Source organism: Lepisosteus platostomus, chromosome 1 (genome assembly GCF_059453375.1).
Source record: "Lepisosteus platostomus isolate fLepPlt1 chromosome 1, fLepPlt1.hap1, whole genome shotgun sequence".
Classification (NCBI taxonomy): Eukaryota; Metazoa; Chordata; class Actinopteri; order Semionotiformes; family Lepisosteidae; genus Lepisosteus; species Lepisosteus platostomus.
Genome location: NC_142611.1, coordinates 72,531,643 through 72,556,205, shown reverse-complemented (window position 1 = coordinate 72,556,205; position 24,563 = coordinate 72,531,643). Strand labels below are relative to the sequence as shown.

The 24,563-nt window shown below is 36.8% G+C and overlaps 1 protein-coding gene across 7 annotated transcripts in view; it reads right to left on the bottom strand.

The window, feature by feature from the left end:
• ldb2a (LIM domain binding 2a) overlaps window positions 1–24,563 on the bottom strand; it is a 214,467-nt gene that overhangs the window by 66,870 nt on the left and 123,034 nt on the right. For all 7 annotated transcript variants that reach the window (XM_088636833.1, XM_088636859.1, XM_088636813.1 and 4 more), the window contains one exon: window positions 15,390–15,492. In XM_088636833.1, the coding sequence (XP_088492959.1) occupies window positions 15,390–15,492 (103 nt within the window). The remainder of the gene's footprint in view (window positions 1–15,389; window positions 15,493–24,563) is intronic.

Genomic DNA, 24,563 nt, shown 5'->3' with positions numbered 1-24,563 from the left:
AGCAGAATAATCCCAAACAGAACTGATGTGTGATCAGCAGGATTTTCCTTTTCCTGACTCTTCTGTCGTCGCTACAGTTTTGGGGGCCTTTTTGTTATCTAAAATCCTGTGAACTGCTAAAATATTGCTGTGGCTTCAAAAGCGTTAATCTCCACATCCTGGTCTATCTGCAGTGCTGCAAAGCGCTCTGCATAAATTGCAGTCGGTGTGCTTCAGCCTCCCAGCTCCTCTGCTAGTGGGTGTCAATCAGCTGTCAGTCAGTGTGGGATCAGGAGGACTGTCAGGGCAGCAGCTGAGCAGAGTCTGCTCAGACCTGCCAATCATACTCTGCTCTCCTATCTGCTCTAGCTCAGCTTCACTTCGAAGGAAATCAAAGAGCACAGGAGCTCACTCGTTCCAACACCTGAATCACCCACTGTTGTGTTTTCCAAAGAGTGAAGGCATCGAAACATACCAAGATGATAGATATTTATACACTATTGCTTGGGTGCCTTCTTTTAGATCTATTTAATAGCATATGCTGGCTATCAGATCTTGTGCGTGCATCTCGAAGGCTGAGATCCAGATTGTTCTGTACAAGAGAGACAATAGTGCCCCAGAAGTATTTTTGCAGCAAGTTGGCAAATTGCTGAATTAAAAACAGTGCAATGAAATGGAAACGTCTACAGGTCGTTCTTTTTTACCTTTATTTTTTTAACGCTGCATGCACAAAAAATGCAACATAATGCTAACCTTAAATGTACAAGCGTCCATACAACCTCAGAGCACAGGATTTTTATAAGAACAGAACTTTACTGTAAAATATTTTAGAAAATGTAGTACTCAATTTAAAACTCTGAATGGTAGATGGTAATACCTTCCCAACACCTGATCACTGAACATCCTCTTCACAACAATATTTTTGGCTACTGTTTTATAAATCTAGAACTGGCATTCAATCCAGGTCTAAAGTCAAGGATTACACCCATTTATTATTATTATTATTAATATTATTATTTTTTTGTGTGACCAGTGCTTGTTAACATTACTTTCAGAAAATATTGGGTCAAGTATGGAAGAAAGAGGAAATGAGATAATCTATAAACTTGTGTTCCTCAGCTGTATTATTTTTCACTGGAGAGAGACAATCTTCTTAATGCTTGTGATCCTCTGACTGCAGCTCCAGCTCTTAGGTGTCTGGGAGAGGGGGGGTAAATATGGCTCCTTCCAGAGCGCAAAAGAGAGAGACAAATGAGGGGGGATGGGATGTACAGAGCCTGGTTTAAGACTGTACATATAATTCACAGAAACAAAAACGTTTCAGACTCCCGAAGAATTTCAGTGGTTGGCTCTAACTACACAACCTATAATAACACATCAACTTCCTTGTGTCATCTGAACTTCAAAGTTGGGTAAACTGTAAAAGAAAATTTCTCTGTTTAAGTGGAATGTAAATGGAAATGGAAGAAACAATATAGGGAATATTTTACATCTTATTACCTGAGAGTAAAACGCTACCCTCATTTCCCAAAAATAATAACAGACCTTTACCTACAAGTAGAATATAACGAGATAATATGTACTGTAGCTGTTCAGACAAAATGACCACATAAAAAAATACTGAACTGAAAGGGAGTACATGCAGATATATTTCGGAGTAAACACAAAAAACATGGTACAGAAAAGAAACTTGAATGTGTGGTACAAGACTAAGCCACAGAAACCTCAGTTTTTATTTAGGACAAGGAGTTAAAAGTTTGTATCTTTGAGGCAACTGAGGTAAGTTTATAAAACATATGACACTAAACTGGATGGCACAGTGGTGCAGTGGTAAGCACTGCTATCTCGCAGCAAAGGGACCCTGGGTTCAATTTTGGACCAGGGGTTCTATCTGAATGGAGTTTGTATATTCTCCCTGTGTTTGTGTTGGTTTCCTCTGGGTGCAGATTTCCTGCCACAGTCCAAAGGTACAGTAGGTAGGTTAATTGGCCCTGGTGTGAGTGTGTCTGTTTGTAACTTGCCATGGCCTGGCATCCCATCTTGTAGAGGTCAATGATCATTTACCTACAATCTTCAAAGAGATTTCTTCTTTTTTTTATGGCAAGGCATGCTCCTGCTAAACGTGTGTTATCTCTTTTTTTTTGTTTTTGTGTGATATTTTAAAGGAATACACCTGAAGAAGGCTCACAGCCAAAACATTGTGTTTCTTTTCTTCTTTGTCCATCGTGGAATAAACCTTTACTCTAAATTTAAATTTAGTTTAAATTGATATATTTTCATATTTTAATGTGCCGTTATTGGAGATATATAGTAATACTGTAGCTGTCTTATTGAGTTATTTCATATCTGGAATACTTATCAAGAAACTGACTTTTAAACCAAAATAATCAATTTCTCAATAACTATACTAATATTTTTCAATAAAATATAAATAACTATTAAAATCCTCAGTACTATCACACATGGGTGATCATCACACATTCACATACTGTTACAAACAACATGAGAGACCTCACAAGGTGAGGCAAGAGTAATGCCACTGAAAGTGGCCAGCTTTCATCAAGAAGCACTTTGTGACGTAGCTGAAAAAACAAATCAAAACACATATGCAGTGAAACTCTACAACCCGATTTTATCAAACTACAGCTGTATTTTCCAAAGCCTGTTGAGGTTTTTGACTCAAATCAAGCAAACACTTTCTGGACACTCCATTATGTTAAAAAAAAACCCAAACAACAATACTGAAGAACCACATACTGTAAATGCAGTGTTTACTGTGAAATTTTGAGTTAAATAAAATATGACCATGTTTATCCATCCCAGAAGAACATTTTTTCAAGATTTCCAACACTTTGCTGTAGTTGCTACTAGGAGTTTTAACAGTACCAGAAAACTACTGAGGCTGAAAAATAGTCATTTTTCATCAGTACCAAAATGTTCTCAATAAAAACCGATATGAACAATAATCTTGAAAAACTCAATTAACATAAAGCCACTTTTAACAATACTAGACAAAAAACAAAATACCAAGGCAAAAACACAGCAGATCCAGAATCTTTCTGACAAAAAGCACTCAATGTGGCTGAATCCCTGATTTATTTTGGGATGGCGTTCCAGAGATTTGGGAGAAAGCAACACAATGCCCGGTCACCCATAAACAAAACATTGGAAACGTATTAAAACTAAAACTCTGTGCAAGACAGCAGTGATGTGACCACTTGCACATGATTTCGTGTCAAAACATTTTAAAATTTAGCTGCCCGGTGTGAGTAGTGAGGGACTGCAAAGAAATCAGTTATTGCGCAGCTCAGAGAGAAGACCTTTGCCTTGGTTTGGGTCTATTCTGCACTGTAAATAAAAACACTTATTTCGTATCTCACAACTGCACTTGTGTCGGATTTCAGGACATGCCTATACAGTACAGTGTACAGTAAGATAACTGTAATATGGCACAATTCATTTTTACATATGAGCTGATATTCCCCATCATGTGTTGGGATTCATTCACATCCAGATGGGAATAATTTCTACTATTGCATATGAATACGCAGTGCCAGCCCTTGGCTTAGGCGAACTAGGCAACTGCTTAGGGCCCCAGAGCCACCAGTGCGCCCCATCAATGTGCAACGCAACATATTTTTTTAATCAAACGCAAGTAAACAATTCCATCCAGCAGCTCCTTCTGTTGCTGCCGTGCTAATACAGGCTGTTGAAGGTTGTTAGTTATAAGTTAGGATCTTACTAGTTGTGAATGTAAGTGTAGTGGTTTATTTCAATCAATGTATTTCACTCAATTATTTCACTCAATGTAGTAAGGTGTTTTACTACAAGTTCACGTTATTACTTTCAAAAATTAAAATCCATGTTATCTTTGTAAAATGTGTGCTTCTTGTTCTTGTTTGGTAGTTATTTATTATGCATTCTTCAAAGCTGGTTAATAACATTTTTCTAGTTTGTAAATGAAAATGTATTTAATTAACTTCATTTTTCTAAACAGTAAAATAGCTCTGGGGGGGAGCTGAAAATAGTTGTGTATGTGTAAAATTGTGATCTGGAGGGGCCCCTTCGCCAGATGTTGCCTAGGGCTTCCACCAAGTAAGGGCCTGTGAATATATACACACAGTATACTTGCGGCTACTTCTTGACACTAAGTTTAATTGCAATTTTTAATTGCATAAGTTATTTTGGATTTTTCAAATTAATAAAATGGATTTATTGCCTGTTAGATCGGTGATGTTTATTGGGTGCTCTTTACAAGATTGTGAAAGCACTTTACTGTGATAATCATTGTGTAGATTCTAGATACCCTTTTCTATTGCTGTATGGTTTCATAAAAATGATATTTTTCTGGTAATTACGTATTTAACCCTATAGCTCTAAACTACTTCTTTGTGGGAAATTAGTTAAGGAATTACTTCATCGGGGGCTTTTATTACAGGTGTGTTCCTGTTTGATATTGTGCCTTTGTGACCAGAAGCATATCTGCTCTTCTACAGTTAGTTAGTGTTGGTCTCCATGGTCAGTTCTGAGGCTGCTAGGAGTATTATGAATTGAATTTTGATTCTTCAGAAAGTAGGACAGAAATGAAATTCAACTGAGCCTTCCCAGCTCTGGGTGCAATGTAAATTTTTTTCCTGGTGTGAATTTTGGGTTTTATCTTGCTTATGACTTTTTGCAGGTTTTTTGCATGTCTGTCACCAATTTGAATTTATAATTCTGTTTAATCAAAGCGATCATTTTTGTGTTCATTTTCGCATAGTTACAATGTTGTTTAAGAAAACCAATCTTTTTTTCTGAGGTTTAGAAAGAGTTTAGCATTGTATGGTGTTTCAAACCAGGTTAATCTGTCAATATAAAATTACTGAATTTCTTGCCTTATCTAAAGCATCATATATAAATGAACAAGTAATAGGTTTATTCCATGCTGAATAAAAGAAGAAAGAGAACACAACGTTTCGGCCGTGGAGCCTTCGCTGAAACGTTGTGTTCTCTTTCTTCTTTTTTTCAGCATGGAATAAACCTATTACTTGTTCCTTTGCAGCCTACGCATGCTGACGCAGCTCCCCACCTGAATCATATATAAATGTTACTTTAATTCAATATTTACATTGTTGCACTGCACTGACCCAGAAATGTTGTTCTGTCTTATCAAGTTATCCATTTAGTTAGGGTCTAGCACTGGTGGTCTGTGACATCTGACTATCCCTGGCAACTCCGCAATTGTTAGAATCTCACGTGGAGAGTTGTGATTTACTGGAATTCATCTGCAAAACCTGGATACTTTAAGTACATTTAAATACTAGACAACTGCTCCAGGATTTTGAAATTTCCCCTATTATACTATCATTTCATTTCCATTTTACATTGTTGAAATCCACTTTTTTTTTAACATTATTTAGTTTGTTTTTGAAAACAGAACAAAATAAAATATTGCAAAAACAGAAAATACAAAATAAAAACTGGAAACTCAGATAAAAAAAAGTGGGCTAATCAAACAAGGTTCAAAGGGGAAATAAAGCATCTGAACCCTGTATAAATATGTCATCTAGGGTGTAATGGGGCGCAGGGGTTAACACTGCTGCCTCACAGCACTGGGGCCCAGGATTCGATTCCAGACATGGGGTGCTGTCTGTGTGGATTTTTTCTCTGCTCAGCGTGGAATAAGCCTTTACTTGTTCCTAACATCTAGCAAGTGTCAACATTTGCAGGTCTCAGAAGCTTCAAAGCTAGAAAGAACGGACAGAAAGACAAGGACGCCCAGAAAGTGCCTTCCAAACAAGAGGTCCTTGGGTCAAACTTAAAAGTCCAGATTCTAGTTATGTACAGTACATAAACTTTATTGAGAGAATTTGTCATTTTATTGTTCTAGGAAACCCTCATTTCCTTTATCCTTTCCCTCAGTAAAAAAAACCTCTCCTGGTTAGTGGATTTATTTTTTGGGGTATAGAGATAGGGTCTCATTCACTGTGTAGCATCTGGATTTACAGAAAGAGAGATTCAACTGTCTGGTTTAGAAGACAGGTTTATCTGTCCTGTTCACTTGTTTGGCATTATATAGGATTTGAATATTTGTTGGCAGTTAACAGGTTTTTTGGGGTTGGTCAAGGACGAAGGCCTCTAAGAAGCCTTATTTGAACAAAGATCTTTGGTGCCTCTACTTACTCTGTAGAAAAGGATTGGGTATATCCTTGACACATACAGTACATGTTTTTACAATTTGGGGGGGGTTATGGTTATTTCATCAATTTCCCTACGGGATTAATAAAGTATTATCTATCTATTTATGCTGATTATCCCACCTATTTGTAACAGTATTGATGGTAGTTCTTATTATAGCAAGGATGTAGACTTACCTGTAGTTAATTAAGCTCATCTAAAAAGAAAATGTGTACAGTATGATTACAGCATATGTTCCCACTGAGTCATGGAAATTTTCTAGTATTTTAATCAAAATAGACAGTACACTGAAACTTTACAGAAAACAGTGTTACAAAGGCTCAGACTGACACAAGGTTTCAGAGAACTGTGCTTGATTTTTAATTGCCAAGAAAAAGAACTTAGGAATCACCTTTAAACTCTCATCACTTACCATGGTACATGTAGTAAAATATAAATGGGGCATTTAAAAGGATCATTAGCTTAATTACATTATCCAACATTACACAAAAGTATTTTGCAAAGTTGGATTGAGGCTATACAACAGCTTAAATGTAGCCACAATACGTGAATACATAGATTTTGTTCATCACTGCAGTATCTGAGTTTATAATTCTGTTACTTGAATATAATACATTTTAAAGAAATTATCATTTAAAAAATATGATTAAATAATAGTATAATTCAATTAAATAAACGATGACAGTCTTTAGGTTAGTGGGACTGCAATATCACAGGGTCCTTAAAAACAAAACTTGGAAATGTAAAAATAGGGATTTGTTGTCAGTATCTACAACCATCCTAGCTCAAGAGTTTAGAATCAATTATACACAGCAGAATGTTTGAACATCCATAAGAACCTCATGTATTGTCTATAATGGCATGTACTGAGTTTTCTACAACATGCATTCAAATCTTAAATCAATAAACTCTACTAACAGATGTAGGTTCATTGTAATGTAGACACACATCTAAACTAGATTATCTCATTGTTATTGTCGATGTTGAATAGCTTGAGCCTACATAAATAGAAGACTCACAGCTTTCTAAATTGCCATGTAATTATTTCAATATGTTTAAAAAAAACTTCAAAAACAATAATATTTTATTAATTTATAATTAATCCGACAACAGATTTTTTTCTAACGCTTCTTGACATAATATTGCTGAACTCAACAGATGCCAAACAAATAATGATCAAAACTAGTAACTAGATGGTTGTAGTTTAATGCATTTTATCTATCACCTTTTTAAACAAACTGTTTTGTTTGGCTGGCCCACAATTTCAGATCTTGTACACTATGTCCAAGTAAATAGAACTTTGGTATTTACATTATGTCCACATATTTGTATGACACAGAAGACATTCTGATTAACCCAGTGGTTCTGAACAGGTCATTGTAAAATGCACATTTGAATGAAAACATCTTAAAAATTGAAAATCAATTTCAAAAGTCTTACTTGAGAAATATAACTGATTTAGATCTCATGCTAATCAAGGTGAGAAAGAAGTATGTGGGTAACATATTGAGTTTTATAAAAAACAAAAGGCATGTCAAGGAATGAAATCTGTCTCAAAAATCATTGTGATATGAACTGAAATAAAAGTACTGTCAAACAAAAATTAAGTTCACCCTTTTCTATCACCCCTTACACTCAAAACATTGAGCTGGAAAAATCACAGCACTTTATAACACACCTCACCATTTTTCTTAGCAAGAAATTAAGGGACCATCCTTTGGATGAGATGTAAAACCGAGGTCCTGACCCTCTGTGGTCATTAAAAATCCCAGCGTGTTTCTTGAAAAGAGTAGGGTTGTTACTCTGGCATCCTGGCCAACTTTTCCATTGGCCTTTCCCAATCTCAGCCTCCTAATAATCCCCATCTATGAATTGGCTTCATTACTCGGCTCTCCTCCCCACTGATAGCTGGTGTGTGGTGAGTGTACTGGGGCACTATGGCTGCTGTCGCATCATCCAGGTGGGGCTGCACATTGGTGGTGGTGGAGGGGAGTCCCCATTACCTGTAAACTGCTGTGAGTGGAGCGCTATACAAGTATAAGGAATTATAATCATCATCATTATTATTATTATTAGTTAGCAAATCAGTCAACATCTTGTAGTCCAAAATGAGATTCCTATTTGAGCTAAGATACTACGACCTTTTAATATGCTACCATTCCAGGAAAATCAATTAGTTGTTAGTATAAAAAAGTCAAAAGGTCAAAAGATCAAAGAATGTAAAAGAATCCAAAACCTAACATAAATCAAAACAGGCGCAAATTCGACAAGCAGATTATACTGGTCTACTGCTGGTCTGAAAACACTTCAAGAGATCACAAAAATACTTTTCAATGGTATGGTATTACAATAGCAATGGTAATGGTTTTACACTTAGGGTCTCCAACAGTTCCCTTCCAAAAAACAGAGAAATGCCTACCCATGCGTTACCTTCCCTTATGATCCAACACAAATCTCTGATGGAAAGCCAGACAGTGGACGTCTCCACCGCCACCAGGAAAAATAGACTCTAGTGTAGAAAAGTATGCAAAACAGCCCACGTCTCACTCTCTCTACCCCAACAGCCCATCCGTGCAGAGCGGATCAAAGTGAGGGGGAGCGACCAGCAGATCGCTCTGGAAGCAGCTCAGGTTGGGCAGTCAAGTCAAAAAATATTTCGCTCTTCTGCAGGGGACCTGAACTCTTATTCTCGTTCCCCCTTGCTGCGTCTTTCCTCAGCGAGCCCCCCCTTAAATCACCGAACCCCCCCCGAAGACCCCGCGCTTGGCTTCCCGCCACTAACCCTCCGCAGCCGCCTGCAGTGCCCGCCCGCACTACTGCCTCACGTCAACGCATTGGGCCTGGCACGGTCTGCAGCACACTGCCGCCTGGTAACCGCTTAGCTCCCCACCCCTTCTGCAGTCGGAACGCTGCATTACTGTGTCTGAACCTTCACCAGCCTGTGGTTACACCAGCTGAACAACCTCTATAGCGGACAGGCCTGAAGATCAGGTTGGTTGATCAGATGCAGGCAAGAGCCATGGTGAGATACCTTATAAAGACAACACCTTGCAGCCCTCATACAGGCCACCCACGGGAAACGTCATTCAAATTGTTCTGTAATCTGAGTGACTTTTTTTCCCCCGCCTGTGCTTTCAGCTTGTTCACACGGGGAGTAAACGTTTCCAATCATCAGGGCCAGAGCAGTGCAGTCCTGTCTGAAACTGAGGACTGTGTTGTTCTCAGGCATCGGCTCCCTAGCATTAAAAAAATGTTGATGAATGTCACCATGTACCACTCGTAACTGACCTATTTGCCTTTAAAAGGCATGTGAATGTTAAGGAGGTTAGGAGAGAAAAATAATTACACCTGAGTTCTATCCCAGCAGTGCAGTGATATCAATAAAGCCAGAATGAACAGGTATTCAAGGAAACAAAATAGGCTGCACATGAAGAATGTACCTTTTCAAACATAGCAGATATATTTCAACCTCTGACAAATTCCCTCATGTATAACACTATTCACCAGAAACACAACTGCAGCTGATCTAAGTGGACATTAATTGCTTTTGCGCTGATCTATCTGTGCCTTCTGAAGTGATAACATAGCTACAAAATCTGATATCTGACAAGTTGACTGACCCTAATCAGGGCAGATCAGTTGTTCCTGATGCCACTACAGGGTGTAATTTCAGCACTGCTGATGTACCTACTATATCTCTGCGAATAACAAACACATCAAAGCCACTTTTCAGACCTCAAAGTTAAAAGGCAGAAATAAACCAGTCTTGTGTTCTGCGAAATATAAATCATGACTTGCAAATGGATACAATCAGGAGGCCTGCCACTTTTATCTGACAATGTAAATGCTGCTACTCTAAACTCCACTTCAGATTTAATGCAACAGTATTTACACAATAATGCAACTCGTGCACCGTCGGCTGCTCAGATATAAACATGAGATTTATTTATATTCTGTGATTCATGTGCAAAGTATTAAATCATATACCATAAAATTGGTATTACCCGTCTGTATTGCATTATATCTGCTATTGCGTCTTGGGGGTCCCAACTGATTTCTAGAAGGTTTACTAGGGGTACTGCATGTAAACCTCTTTCCTCCTTAAGCTTTATGTGTGTTTGTTGATTTTGTGCTCATTTACTGCTCCCTGAACATGACTGGAACCTTGGAAAAGACCAAGACCTTACCAAACAAATTCCAAATGCATGGTGCAACTAATTCAAACTGATGGCTAAGTAATATGACGAATTGCTGGATAACCAAACAAATGTTTTTTATAATGTAAGCTTGATAAAAAAATGTTTGAGATCTTAAAATGAAATTTTCCATCTTTTGTATGCTATACAATATTACAATATTACTGGTACTGTGCTTAAGGTTAGGTAAGCATTAGTGGGATAGGTGAAGGTCATGGCAGTTCCAATATGTTTGCATAAATAAACAGATTCTGGATACTGATTAAATGCTTTTTGACATTATTTTGTATTAGTTGAGCATTCACGACGAGTGACTTGGTTACATGAGTACTAAATCACTTCTTTAGTAATACAGTTGATTGGGACATGGGAATGAGAAGGTTTAACTTGTCGAATGTTGGGCTTGAAGGAAATTGCGAAAGAACACATGGCATTGCTCTTGTTTTGGAAGCTGCACTAAGTCAGTGCACTGTCACTCGACGTCCTCCTTAGAGATGAATCAAGGTTTTGTGTAAACGTCCTTGTCGGGCGTCATGAGCGTGTTACGCTCGATCGCTGGGGGAGGTTCGAGAGTGCCGGGCTGGGGAGGAGTACAGCTGCTCCAGAATTCCACTTGCAGTCATTGACGGCAACCTGACTGCACAGCACTACCTCAGTCTAGTCCTGGGAGCCCAACTGCTGTCTTTCCTGTGGCTCATCCTGATATGGCAACATTCCAGCAGGATAACCCATGTTTTCATGCTGTTCATGCGGCAGGGCTCAGAGCCCTGTGAACGGTTACTGTACATGCTTACTCAGGCTCTCAAAGAGGAATGGGACAAACCCATAAGACATAACTGCACCCTAATGCAAAGCTTGTCACAGATTCAGTATGTAGCTTCTATAGCTTCCATTTGCTGCCTCACATACAGCTATCCTGTGACATGTATTGCAGACTTAGAATACCACATTCTGATGATGTCATATCTACTCAATAAAATATGAGACCACAACTTTTTACATAATTACGAAAATATTACTTTTCCTCAATAATTAGTTGCAGGTAAAAGTGATATTGTTCTTTTCTTTTGATGCTGAGTATACATATTTCACGATAAAAGCTTGAATTACTTCGAACCTATCTCTGGAAATACCATGCAGAGAATACAGTATCTTTTAGAATACATCTATACGCAAGATCCTACAGTGTTCCAACATTAACAGCTCCAGAGACATTTATTTCACACAATTCCATTTCAAGTCTATCTCGCACTATCATTAAAAGGGTAAAAAATGTTTAGGTTCCTACTGCAAACAATACTTTCCATTGTTTCCAAGAACGTAACAGACAAGATTGTAAATGTTTTATTATTAAAAATGCATTGCAGGTGAATCAGTTGTTAGTTGCTCTGCATAAGAAGTATCAACACAGTTGTAAATGTTAATTAAAATAATTTAATTATTGTGAGCTTTTTATCAAGCTGTGTTACTTAGCAAGCACGTTTTACATTTAATATGATTTATGAATACTTTGCTCCCTATGGGGGATAGAAGAGGAAATTTTATCATAAAATAAAAGGACAAAGGTGATCAATAATTAATGGAGCTGTTTCATGTTTGGAAACAATGCTGCATGTCTTTACAAGAAGTTACAATATTGGTTATTTTAGGGGGAAAAATAGTTTATTTGAATAATTTTAACTGAAATGGTGACATCAAGCATATGTCCAATTGGTTCCATTGTGTGCCTTCTCTTACTCACATACAACTAAAATATCTCTGAAGGACCTTAAAATTTAAATTTAGTAGCTTTTTAGGAAAACCATTTCACTCTACTGTTAAATGTCGATTCACAGTAAACATGCAACACACTCTGGGAATGTGGTTTAGTGTCATCGAGATAATTTGTAACCGGACGTTAGTGGAAATGGCTTGGATGACATCAGATAAGAGCACAAGAAAGGATACCAAGAGAAGGCTATTTAGCAAACTGTTTGGGAGCTTCTTATTGATCCAAGGATCTCATCCAGCCATTTTTCTGAGGGAAGCCAGATTTCCAGCTTCAATGACAAGGCTGGATAGCTTTTTGGGTAAAGAAGTACGTCCTGCTCTCAGTTTGAAATACACTTTTATGCAGTTTCCACTTCTGTTCTCTGGTTTGTGTTTTGCTATTCATTTTGAATAATTCAAGCGCACTGACTTTGTCTATAACTGAATACTGTGAATACTTGTATCAGGTGACTTTTTAGTCTTCTCTGTTCAAAATGTTTAATTCTTTAAATCTGTTAATTAAACAATGTTAACATAACAACCCTTGATTTGCACTCTACATTACACTTATAAGTAGTCTCTTATAGCCCAGTGTTTCTCATTTTGTATTAATAGTTTTTGATTTTACTACACACATGCAAAATCCTGCACTTGTCTACCCTCAATGTCATCTGCCAGGTGTTTGAAACGTCTTAGTATGGTTCAATTGTTGCTTCTACACTGTTCATTAATCCTCCAGATTTAGGAGACGTCCTAGTACAGATTCCTGTGGTACTCCACTAATTACATTACTCTCATCTTACAGTATATGGCATACGCTTTTCAAAGGCCTTTTAAAAATCTATGAATCTCATATGCCCTGTGTGTATCCATTATAGTTGTGAAACATCTGCATACTCCTTTCATCCAATCATTTAAACAGGATGTCAGCAGATTTCAATTTATTCATGTACAAAAGATGCAGTATTTTAATCTACTTACATCATTAACTGATTAACTGTGGCAGTTTTGTAAATTGATATTTACAAATAGTAAATATTTATATATAAATATACATAATATTTATGTAACAGTATAAAGAAACTGTAGCTTGGAGGGGTGGGAGGGGGAAGATTAGGGCATAGAAAGAGGAAGAATTGAAGATAGAGGGTGGAAAAGGGAGGTGAATTATTATTATTAATATTATTAGTATACACAAGTTTAAACTATTTTTTTCTCACTCATCACATCAGCATTTTTCAGATTCACAAACCAAGACCTGTGGAGTGTCTTACAAACTTTTGTCTGTGCATCTAAGGGTTTTAGTTTTGTTATACGAAGAAATACTAAGAAAGTTAGAGCACAGCCCTCTTGTGAGGATCAAATTTAGCCTTGCTTGAGTATCATCCCTTTAAAGCCTCTGCATCTGTATGACCACACAGTAAAGCTCTGACAGTTCTTTGCCATTTATAGTTCAGATATTCCTATCACCAACCCATTTTCTACAAGAATCTATCTTAAGTACTGCTGTGCTGTTGAGTCATAGATCTTATCTTATGTCCTGCTGCCATTATAGGAATAAAAAAAACAACAAAGAATCGTATACAAATCTAAGAAATAACAATTTCTTCCTAAGAAGTAACGCAATTATTGCTTTGTTCCCATGCACAATACATTTTTAGCAAAGGAGGGGACTCAGAAGAAGACGAAAATGTGTTTTGTTGCTTCTTGTTAATGATTATCATGTGATTATCATTATCATGTTTTGCCAAATCGCTTTATACTGTACCATACGGTGTTGCGGGAAGCCGGAGCCTACCCGGCAAGCAACGAGCGCAAGGCAGGGTACACCCTGGACCGGGCGCCAGTCCATCGCAGGGCAAGTGCAAGCCAGTCATACATGGGGACAATTTGGAGGCCACGGTAAAGGCAGAGGGGGGGGAAACTTGGCCCGCACACTGTGATAACTCCCTACTCTTATCGAGAAATGCCTGGGGATCTTTCATGGCCACTGAGAGTCAGGACCTCAGTTTAACGTCTCATCCGAAGGACGGCGCCTGTTTTACAGTATAGTGTCCCCGTCACTATACTGGGGCATTAGGAACCACACAGACCACGGGGTGGGCGCCCCCTTCTGGTCCCACTAACACCACTCCCAGCAGCAACCATAGCTTCCCAGGAGTCTCCCATTCAGGTACAGACCAGGCTCACACCTGGTTAGCTTCAGTGGGCTGCTATTTGAGAGCTGCAGGGTGATACAGTTGCTGGACACAATGATCATCATATTAACTATAAATGTACAAAATATTAATCTATTTTCTTTCATGTTATGAAGCATAATGTATTATATTCACAAAACAATTAGAAAATTATTATAAAACATTATAGTATATTATATATAGTATATATATAAAGTAACTCAACTGCAAAAAATACAATATATGAGAAATAAAAATTCACATAAGATGAAAACTGTGCATTTGATGGATCTCAAAATACTGAATGTTACAGTATCATCTTCCCTACTTCACTGTGCACACAGCTGTGCTAGTTCATGCTGAATTTTGAAGATTGTGTTAGTCAAATCTGGGTCTGGCAGATCCTGTGTGGAGCGCCTTTTATCAGACTGCACAAAACAATTGAAAGGAAAACAGATCTGTGAAAAAAGCCTCACAAGTGCTCTGCTGTGGTTTGATCCCTTTAGCTCTCTCTGCATTCTACTCCATAATCACCTTGGCAAAAACCTCCAGCACACAACAAATGCCCAGATATCATGGCTTACTGCTTGTGCTACAGCCACAATATGAAACACAAACTGCGAAAAACCTATCCTGATAGGAGACCTTCTGCCATAGTCTTACTTAACGTGTGGCTGCGACACGGTCTTAAAAAAAATGTAAGAAATGTAATTTATTAAACTTCTGCTGGTAAAAGAGCAACCTGTGCTGGAAAAAAGCAACAAAATCACGACTATTGTTTGATCACGATCCAAAAGATGTCTGCACTGTGAAAAAGAGCAAATGTATTCATGGTACTAACGTGCTTCTATTGCTTCTTTCACCTTAGATTTAAAACACTATTTCAAATGGCCCCTCAAATGTCTGAATTGATAGATAAAAAAGGGAATTACAAGAAGGACAAAACAGAGAGAACTTTTCTAGAAACTATCCATTCAAAAAGCTACTGTATATAATTTTCTTTTTGTATTTTTAAATCATGCTATTGCTCTTTAGTGTAACAGAAAAGCTCTCTCCTCTTTGTGCTCAGCTTGGTCAGAAACTTCAGATGCAGAAACTCATTATCCCTTACTGTATCTCTTTGGTCCATCTTCCAAGCAGAATGAAAGAGTTAATGTGGCATCGTCTTCGAAAAACTCTGTTGCAAAGGCATCCCACCATAAGTTGTCACTTTCCTATAAGGAAAAAACAAAAGTAGAAGGTGACCATTACTTACTAAAAACAAGAATTAATCATTCCCCAATCTTTTCTTCATTTTATAACGGTGACAAATGCAATCACATCTCTATTGTAAAACATCTTTAATAAGACAGGACATCATGAAAGAAGACCTTTACAATCAAAGTTCCTTACAGATTCACAAACTTAATATCAGTATTTTTCCTAATCTCTGTATTTTTTTGCATTGCACTACTTACTAAAAATATATTACCTACTAGCTGCATTAGGAGCTATGGAAGCAGAAGACTCACAGTTTAAGGTCCTATACAGTAGTTACCCTACAGAATAACAGACAATTATATTACACATGAGTCAGACTTCAAGTGTGTTTTCATATCCTGTGCTACTTCACTATCAAATTATGTTCTGGAGCACAATCCTGGATCTGTATGATTCACTGTATAAGCGTGCAAATGTCTCTGCAGTGGACTTAGTTGACCGAGTAGTATGGGCATGTGGACCTACTTCAGACAATGCAGGCCATGAAAAAAGGGATATGAATGTTTCTCATTACATATCCTGTCCCTCTCACTAGGGGATTACTTGGACAAAAGAAAAACTGATGATGATTACTAAACCATTCGAACCCTGTACCCTCAAAGACGTGCTAGCAAAAGGGAACACCAAAGATGAGAATATATGGAAACTGACTCAATTAAAAATGATTTTTATATTCATACAGTATGTCCTGGGTGCCTTTTGCGATAGATTTGTGGTTATTTCGAAGTATAATATATTGCATTCATATAGAGTTTCATATATACATACATCATATATATATATGGTATATTGTATATATTCATATATATTTCGCATATCTCTGTGAGAAAGCTTTCTTGGTCCGATGGTCATTGTTATTCCTCCTTCCTTACTAAACAAGGGAAAGATGGCATAGCCACCCTAGGCTTTTCCACAGCACAGCTAAATTCAAAATCACTCAGAAAACTAATTATTATATCAATTATTAAGTTACTTTAAATACATTTTACTAAGTGCAAAGGAGAGAACTCTGGTCCTATAGAGCCAAAACCCAGCAGGTTTTAAGAGCCAGTAACTAAAACTAAGACAGTTTTACAAACTTAGAACAATTTGTTTGTGACCAACTAAATAGGTCATTTGTTGAATTAAGCAATTTAAAGATCTACAGTAAATGTGAACAAAACATGAATATTCTTCACACCACATGGACCAGAGGTCTCTTAATTGGATGCATTACCTGCTGAACTCATCAGTGCTTTACCAGCATTGTCACTTTTTAGAATCAGGTCACTTATAATATACAGTACTTATATCAGCATTATAGAACACTGATTTAAAGACTTCCAGACACTTTCTGTGCACTTATTATTAACAGTAGGAGCTATATTTATAATACTCAGCTCCCCAGTCATCATCAAATGTATCAACAAAATCTAGAACAACATTATCAAAATTAATTCATGGAGTATCAATCTTTTACTTGCTATAGGGCCTTTGCAGCCGTTTGCTACACAGTGTTTTACAGAATTATGGTATACTGCAGTTAACAATACAGTAACAGAGCCCCTGGTTTCAACCCACCGTGCAATGAGGTTTAGGTACAAAAATAATAATAAATCAAAGCCAAGGGTTGAGATTATGCCGTCATGGGTCTGTTGTGAGCGTTAACAAAAAAAACTGCTTTAAGCATAATTTTCCTTCTAGATTTAATACTATTGCACCTTTTGTTGAAGTTTAAGTATCATCAGAACTTTGCCTGCATTTTATTTAGGGACAAATGATTCATGAAAAGTGTTTGCCTTTAATCTTATATAACATCTGTAATCAAATTATCTCAAGCGCACACTTTCTTATAATTAAATAATATTTAGCTTGATTTGATGTTGGAGCTGTGACTTTATTTAAAAATATTTTAAAGTTGACTTAGTTGGAAGCATTCTGTTATAAATTAAAACAATGCTCCACCTGATAAAAAACAAATCAAATTAGTGCTAAACTAAAGTTTGGCAAGACAAGTGACTGTCTAAAACAAAAATACAAGGTCTTATAACCTTCCAGATAATTAATTTTAATTAACTTAAAAATATGAATTCAAAGAAAGAATATCAATGTCATTTTAATACTAGTTTTTAACACAGAGGAAATAAACTGTGAAAAGCATTTAAACAATAGAGACAGATTTTCACATTTTAATAAATTCACATTAGAATATATAATTATCACCCCCAAGAAAAATTAGTTGTCAATAGAACACACTTTTCCTGATTTTTTTTTACTTAAGATATGATCAGTCAAATAAACCAAAGTTTGTTTCTTTGGCACTGGAGCTCGGGAACCCAGAGGTTAGGTAAATATCAAATATATACAGTATAAAAAACATTTTGGATAAACAATATTACCTCAAGCTTGTTTTTCACTCTCAGAAGTTCTCCTTTCCTCTGAATATGATATGAATTTTGAGTTTATACATTATTTACTGTGTACATTTTAGATCTGAGATCTGAACCCACAGCCTGCCACTTAAAAATCAAAAGACTAACCCTCCATGCTGCGCTGCCCCATGCAAAATAAGAAAGGTGCTAACAAATCTCAGGACACAGCACGAAGAAGTCAAACAAAGAGGCGCAGTGGTCAGCCTTGCTGCCTCACAGCGCTCGGACCCTGGGTTCAACTCTTGACGTGGGTACTATCTGTGTGGAGTTTGTATGTTCTCCTCAGTTTTGCACAAGTTTCCTCTCACAGTCCAAAGACATACTTGTAAGTTAACTGGTGCGTCTCTGTTTCTGTGTCGCCCTTGAAATGGACTAGGATGTTCCTGCCTTGTGCGTGTTACTTGCTGAGACAGGCTCTGTCTCCCCCACAACCTTGAACTGGATGAAGCAGCTAGAAGAAAGAATGGACAGACATGCAAACCTGGAGTAGCATAACCCTTTCTTAAGTAATTTAAGGGCAAATTGCTACTTACCCTAAAATAAAAGCAATTCCAGTTATACTACTGTAAATTCCTCTTTGGCTGGTGTTACAGTGTCCTCAAAAGCTATTGGGACAGCAAAGTGAAAAATTATTTTTACTTTAAGGTTAAGAAATATGTATTTGTGATCATGAAATGAGAATAGCTTACAATTAAGCTATACTATATGTGTTATTATTTTGAAAGTCCTTACATACACTACTTATCATATTAGAACTCAATTATTCTCTGTGTGCAACACAATGATTTCTTGGGACAAATGATTTCTTGGGCATTATTTTTCTGTTTTGCAATTACCGAGCTTTAAACTTCAAAAGTTTGACTTTTCAACTTCTGTGGTTTTTTTCTTTCAGCAAATCTTCTGCCATTATTGCAGCAGCAGAGTGGTTTGGCTTCACCGTTTTCCATTATTTCAGGGCAATAAAGGAAAGGCTGCTGCTGGATCCTATCAGTCTGTTGCCTGCATGTTGCTACATTGCCAACTGTGATTTTCCTGCTCATGTGACCCCACACTGAGAGACAGACACAGTGGAAACAGCTGTCAGTCATGTGTTGCCATAGACAAAGCTGCCTCTGTGACCAGGCCATGGTAGAAAATCAACTGCATTTATCAATATTTGTTACATGAGAGAAGTGCAGATCCAAATGCTGCAATAATCTCAATGACATACATTTTTTTAATTAAGTGAAATGGATGCAAATTGCAAAAAAGTCTGACAGATTAAGGTGAAATGCAACTTTTATGAGTGCACAATTCAGAAGGAAATGTGATCTACTCTGGATTAAAAGATGTCAGATGATAACAGACATATCAGTTGAAAAATCCGGTCATAAACTTCTTGGAATTAAAACAAACCACTTAAAACAAACCACTTAGCAAACTCTCGATGAATGTTTTCTCATCCTCGTGGTAACAAAAACACCCTGCATTTTGCACTTAAAATATTTAATAAACAGCTTCCTGCAAAGTAATAGCAGTATAGATTTTACAAAACTCTTGCAACTGTAAAAAAATACTTCTTAGTTTTTATGCATAATGAGTTTCAAGAGTACGCTTTGAATCAGATTTACTTGGACTGCAAGTGGAAAGCGAATGCCTTGTCAAATGATTTTGATTTTCGAAGGCATGTTTTGACAGGCTGAGTTTTTTTCATATTATTTGCTATGAGAGGGCTCACCCTTCCAGCTGTTTACAATTAGCTCTGCAGACAGGCATAATGTCATGTTTAATAAAGGCTGGCAAGACATACCACACTGTCTGTATCATTTCTCATTCACCTTTCACTATCCGATAATTTTCTACAACACCAAAAACAAAATGATGGAAAAGGGAATCTACTTTATTATGAAGAACAATGAATGCATATACAAAAAATAAAGCAAAACAACTTTTTAAAGTCACAATAAAATAGAGTGAATTTGTAATGCTGTTTTACAGTGAAAACTAAAATGTTAGACTGTATTAAGGACAATACTATAGTCTGCAATTTTATTTATAGGGCTGCTTTGATTTATAAGAACATATGATTTACAAAAACCATTACACACGACAGCGGGCAATTTGGACTATCTAACTCATTTAGTTGCTTGTACATAACCGATTTGTGGATCTCATCCAAATGTTTCTTGAAAGCACCCAGGTAGTCAGCCTCAACAACATGAGCTGGTAATTTGTTCCAGACTCCCACAACCCTTTGTGTAAAAAAGGGCCCCCCTGATCTCAGTTTATAATTGGACTTCCAGGAAGTTTACCCAGCATCCACTGGTTCCTGTTCCACTGTTGATTCTGAAGATTAACATCCTTGAGCCATTTCAAAATGCAAATAGCTCAGACAGTGCAACCAAGTCAACTCAAATGAAACCCCACTTTTTAAAACAGCCTTGAGATATTTTAAATCTGTTTAAACCCAAAATTATGTTTTCCAGCCAAAGTAATTTGCTGCAATAAACTTTTTTTTTTTCTCCGGCAGGGATGCGATGATTATTTAGCAAACTAGTTTCCCTCGATGGTCAGGATCCTGCGTTGAAATAGGGATCTCTCCAGTTTCTATCTCCAGGAGTTCTTTGATGTAAACTAATGAACTAATTAACCAATTTCTAGTGTACTAGAAATCACCTATCATACAATCTTAACAGCTCAATAACTGCAAATTTAGACAGCAATGTGAAAGAGTGGGTAGGAGCTCTGTATTGCTTTTGACATACTGTAAGAATCATCTGAATAAATTAATAACACATTTCAAACATTCTTAATTTTATTATTATTATGGAGCTAAGGAATTTATAGTTGTGTAATCTTTAGAAAAATTATAAAATATTTACTTGGACAAGAGACTATTTCAGTAAATGTTTATGAAACTGTAATGCTTGGGTAATTAAAATGTGTGTAAAGTTAATTTTGCTAAAGACCTCTGTAATCTGTTAACGTCTGAAAGCAAGCAAAATACACATTTTGGACAGGGTCGGGTGATTTCATATAATATATATTTTATATACAGTATATGTATTTCAGTTATGTCATATAATTGAATGATATACATTAAAAATTATCAATTGGTAATTAATGATTTGCACAGGAGGGCTCTAACGCTAAATATCTCACCTAGTCATCAGAGGTTTGAGAGGGCAGCAGTAGTCATTTCTTACCTAATGACTAACTATACTTTCCACTATTTTCTGGTTGAGAAAACTGATGAATCTATAATTAAGCACCTACAACAGGTTGTAGAAGATAACTAATCACTGTGACAACAAAATCTTCCCAAGAAGAAAACTAGGGCACAAAATGTGGCAGCTCACTCATTTAAGCATCTGGTATAGAGAACAATGATGCTATGATTTACAATTCTAATTTATTTAACAAAAATATTTGTTTAATAATAAAAAGATCTCATATATCATATGGTACATACTTTATACCATATGATGCCATGCTTCTACAGGAAAAAATACCCAAGAGTGATAACAGCAGGCTTTTACATAAGTAAGTACATGTATTATAAAAACAGCTAAGCTAAACAGTTGACTGACTGAATCTTTTGTAAAACAAATATTTTTTCTTGTAAAACTACCTAGCACAGAACTGACACATTCTTCCCTCACTCATTGCCCTTTCCCGTGAAAGGCAGTTGCAGATAAACAATCATTATCAGCTTTCTTGGCAAATCTTTCTAATATTCTTTCAGGCTTGCTATTTAAAGGAACCAGGCAAATCAGATGCTACCTTGTTCTAGGTCCAAATGGTTGTCTTGTCTTCTGAGAAGGTGATGTACACAATAACGTCTTGTGGGTAACTGAAGTAATCTGACGGGGAAGATTCTTTATCTGCATTGGAAATGAGTGAAACTTTTTCATAGTTTACTACTTATTTTTAGGTACTTTGCAGCAGTCTTCACTTCAACATCTTTAAAACCGTAAGTATGAAGAGATGGTCGCGTAATAATAATAATAATAATAATAATAATAATAATAATAATAATAATAATAATAAACATTATTTTATATAGCACCTTTAACGGTGTCTTCTCAAAGCACTTTATAGAATGACAACAACAATAAGAAGAATACACAAGATAAAACACAAATTACAACACACAGAGGAGACCGTGGATGGTGGTACTAAGTATTGTAGGAGCAGAGGGGTAAAGATTGGAACCAGTTGAGTAAAGGCTCTTCTAAAGAAGAAGGTTTTGAGTCTGGATTTGAAGGAGTTTAGAAAAGGTGACTCTCTGATATCCTTGGGCAGAGAGTTCCAGAGCCTGGGGGCGTAACAGGAGAAGGCCCTGTCACCCATACAATGTAGACGGGTTTGGGGGACAGTAAGGAGAGCAGAATTAGAGGAGTGAAGGTTCTGAGGTGGGGAGTAGGGCGGCAATAGTTCAGACAGGTACTGAGGTGCCAAGCCATGCAGAGCCTTATAGGTGAGCATGAGGATTTTAAAGTCCACACGGGATATTGCGTAGTGAGGATACAGATATAAAAACCCGCAAATGGAAAGGAAGAAACAGAAAGTGACCTTCGGTATGGAAGAGACATTGAAGGAAATGGTGCAGGTGTCTGCGGGTGAGGATATCGTGGACGTACAGTACAGTAGGTAAACCCAACCTGCCTCGGGACATTAGGAGTCCTTTCGTGAAAAGCCTTTGACATTTAAGCAGAGTTTTCGTTTTTCTCTGCTTTGGATAATAACCGGTCGGAAAAATGTGGATCTGGGGAAGAACCTCCTCATTTTTTCCACTTAACTTTTTTTCTTTTTGAAAGCTGTTTTTGCCCCTTCAACATTTATGATTACTTTTTTCCTCTGAGAATATTTGAACCTAAAACAAAATGATAGTACTGAAGACCCGAGATGAATCCTTATTGGTCTTTAAAACCACCACAACACACCAGCACCATGTGATTAGAATGATCCTTCTGTCTTGGGACTCTTAGGTTATACAGGAGTGTGAGAAAGGTGGTGGCCTATTGCTAGAAGCCTTTTTCAGTAGATAACAATTCTTCAAGTTTGACAGACATAAGTGTGAGCAAAAACAATACAGAGCACAGGCACTACAAATCCGTAATTGCAATTAAAAGCCTAGGTTAAGCTGAAGAACAAACCAGTAGATTCTTGTACATTAACATATCAAAACATTAAGCCCTAATACAAGAGTTACAAGTCTCCTCACCCGTCACACATTACAGCTCAGCTTGCAGTTCAGAATTTCCTTTTTTTCCCCGATTAAAATTCCACATATATCAATACTAAGTACTAGATGTAGACATTTGCAAAATAAATATAAAGTCAGTATAGTATAATAAAATATCACAGAATAAATTGTTATATAGTAATCCTGCAGTTCTTTGTTTATAAAGTTATATAATAATAATAATGTGTTTTGATGTGGAATGTTTGAATCTTTTCAAATATTCCACATCAAAACACAGTTCAGCATTTCCATCAGCAAATGTCTTGACACTACAAATAACAATAATAACATATGCAAAAGGTATCCTTTGATACACTTTTTGTTTTCACTAAATAAAATGTATCTTTAAATGCTTTCGTTTTTTCGGAAATATTAATTTTAATTGTTCCTCACAGTTTGACATACAATTACAGCAAGAAACTCCTTCAGGTTTTTTAATAATCTACCACAGTACTTAGTTGACCTTAGGTTAAGTACCAATCTATCAATACAATACAATTGCCAAGTTTCTCCTTCAGCACATTTAGCTTACATTACAAGAGAAGTCAATACTTTTTCAATAGCTGGAGCAGCACACTTCCAGTTTCAGGGTCAGTATACGATTCCTTAACCTTCTGAGTTCCTGTTTATGTTCATTATACCAGACTGCCGCTTCTTCTGTTCTTTTTACAGTCAATGCACTCTCAGACAATTTTCTACTTGACTGTATTCAGCTGTTTTTTTCACAGCCATTTATCACAGTCTTAGTGTGATTTCTGCTAGGTTTCTTGATCTGAGATCTGGGATCTGAGTGACAAATCTAAATGACTTAACTTGTTTACTAACATGATTTTTTATTTCTGACTGCATAGTCAAATAAAAACAACACAGGAACACTGACAAATTTAATTCTGTATTAATTTTGTAATTTTCTGGCCACAAAGGCCTGCAGTATGTCTTTCTGTCTAAAAAGACACTGATTAGAAACTCAGTAACTAATAGTCCCTTCTTTAGCAGGGACACGGCAATGTCTGATCTGTTACCAACAAGTTATTTGGCAAAACTTCCATAACAAAATTCTATGTATGTCTCCCCTTGGCTCCTTGGCAGCCGAACAGTAAGTGGCTGGGTCAATTTTGCACATATGCAAGAGAAACAGCAGGTATACTTGTAAGACATTCGTGGTGAGGCCAGTTAACTGGGAATTTCCTCTTTGGCAGATGCATAGTGTAGCTTTCTGACTTACAAGCAGCAGGTTATTGGACTGAATCCCTGTCTTGGAGAGTAAAACTGTTCACAAAGTCAAGCAACTAATATGCTTAAAATTGATGAAAAACAAAGCTTTTCCCAATTAGTGCCACACATTGTATAAAAAGCCTTTAATGTACTGCTGCAGTGACAAATAAAG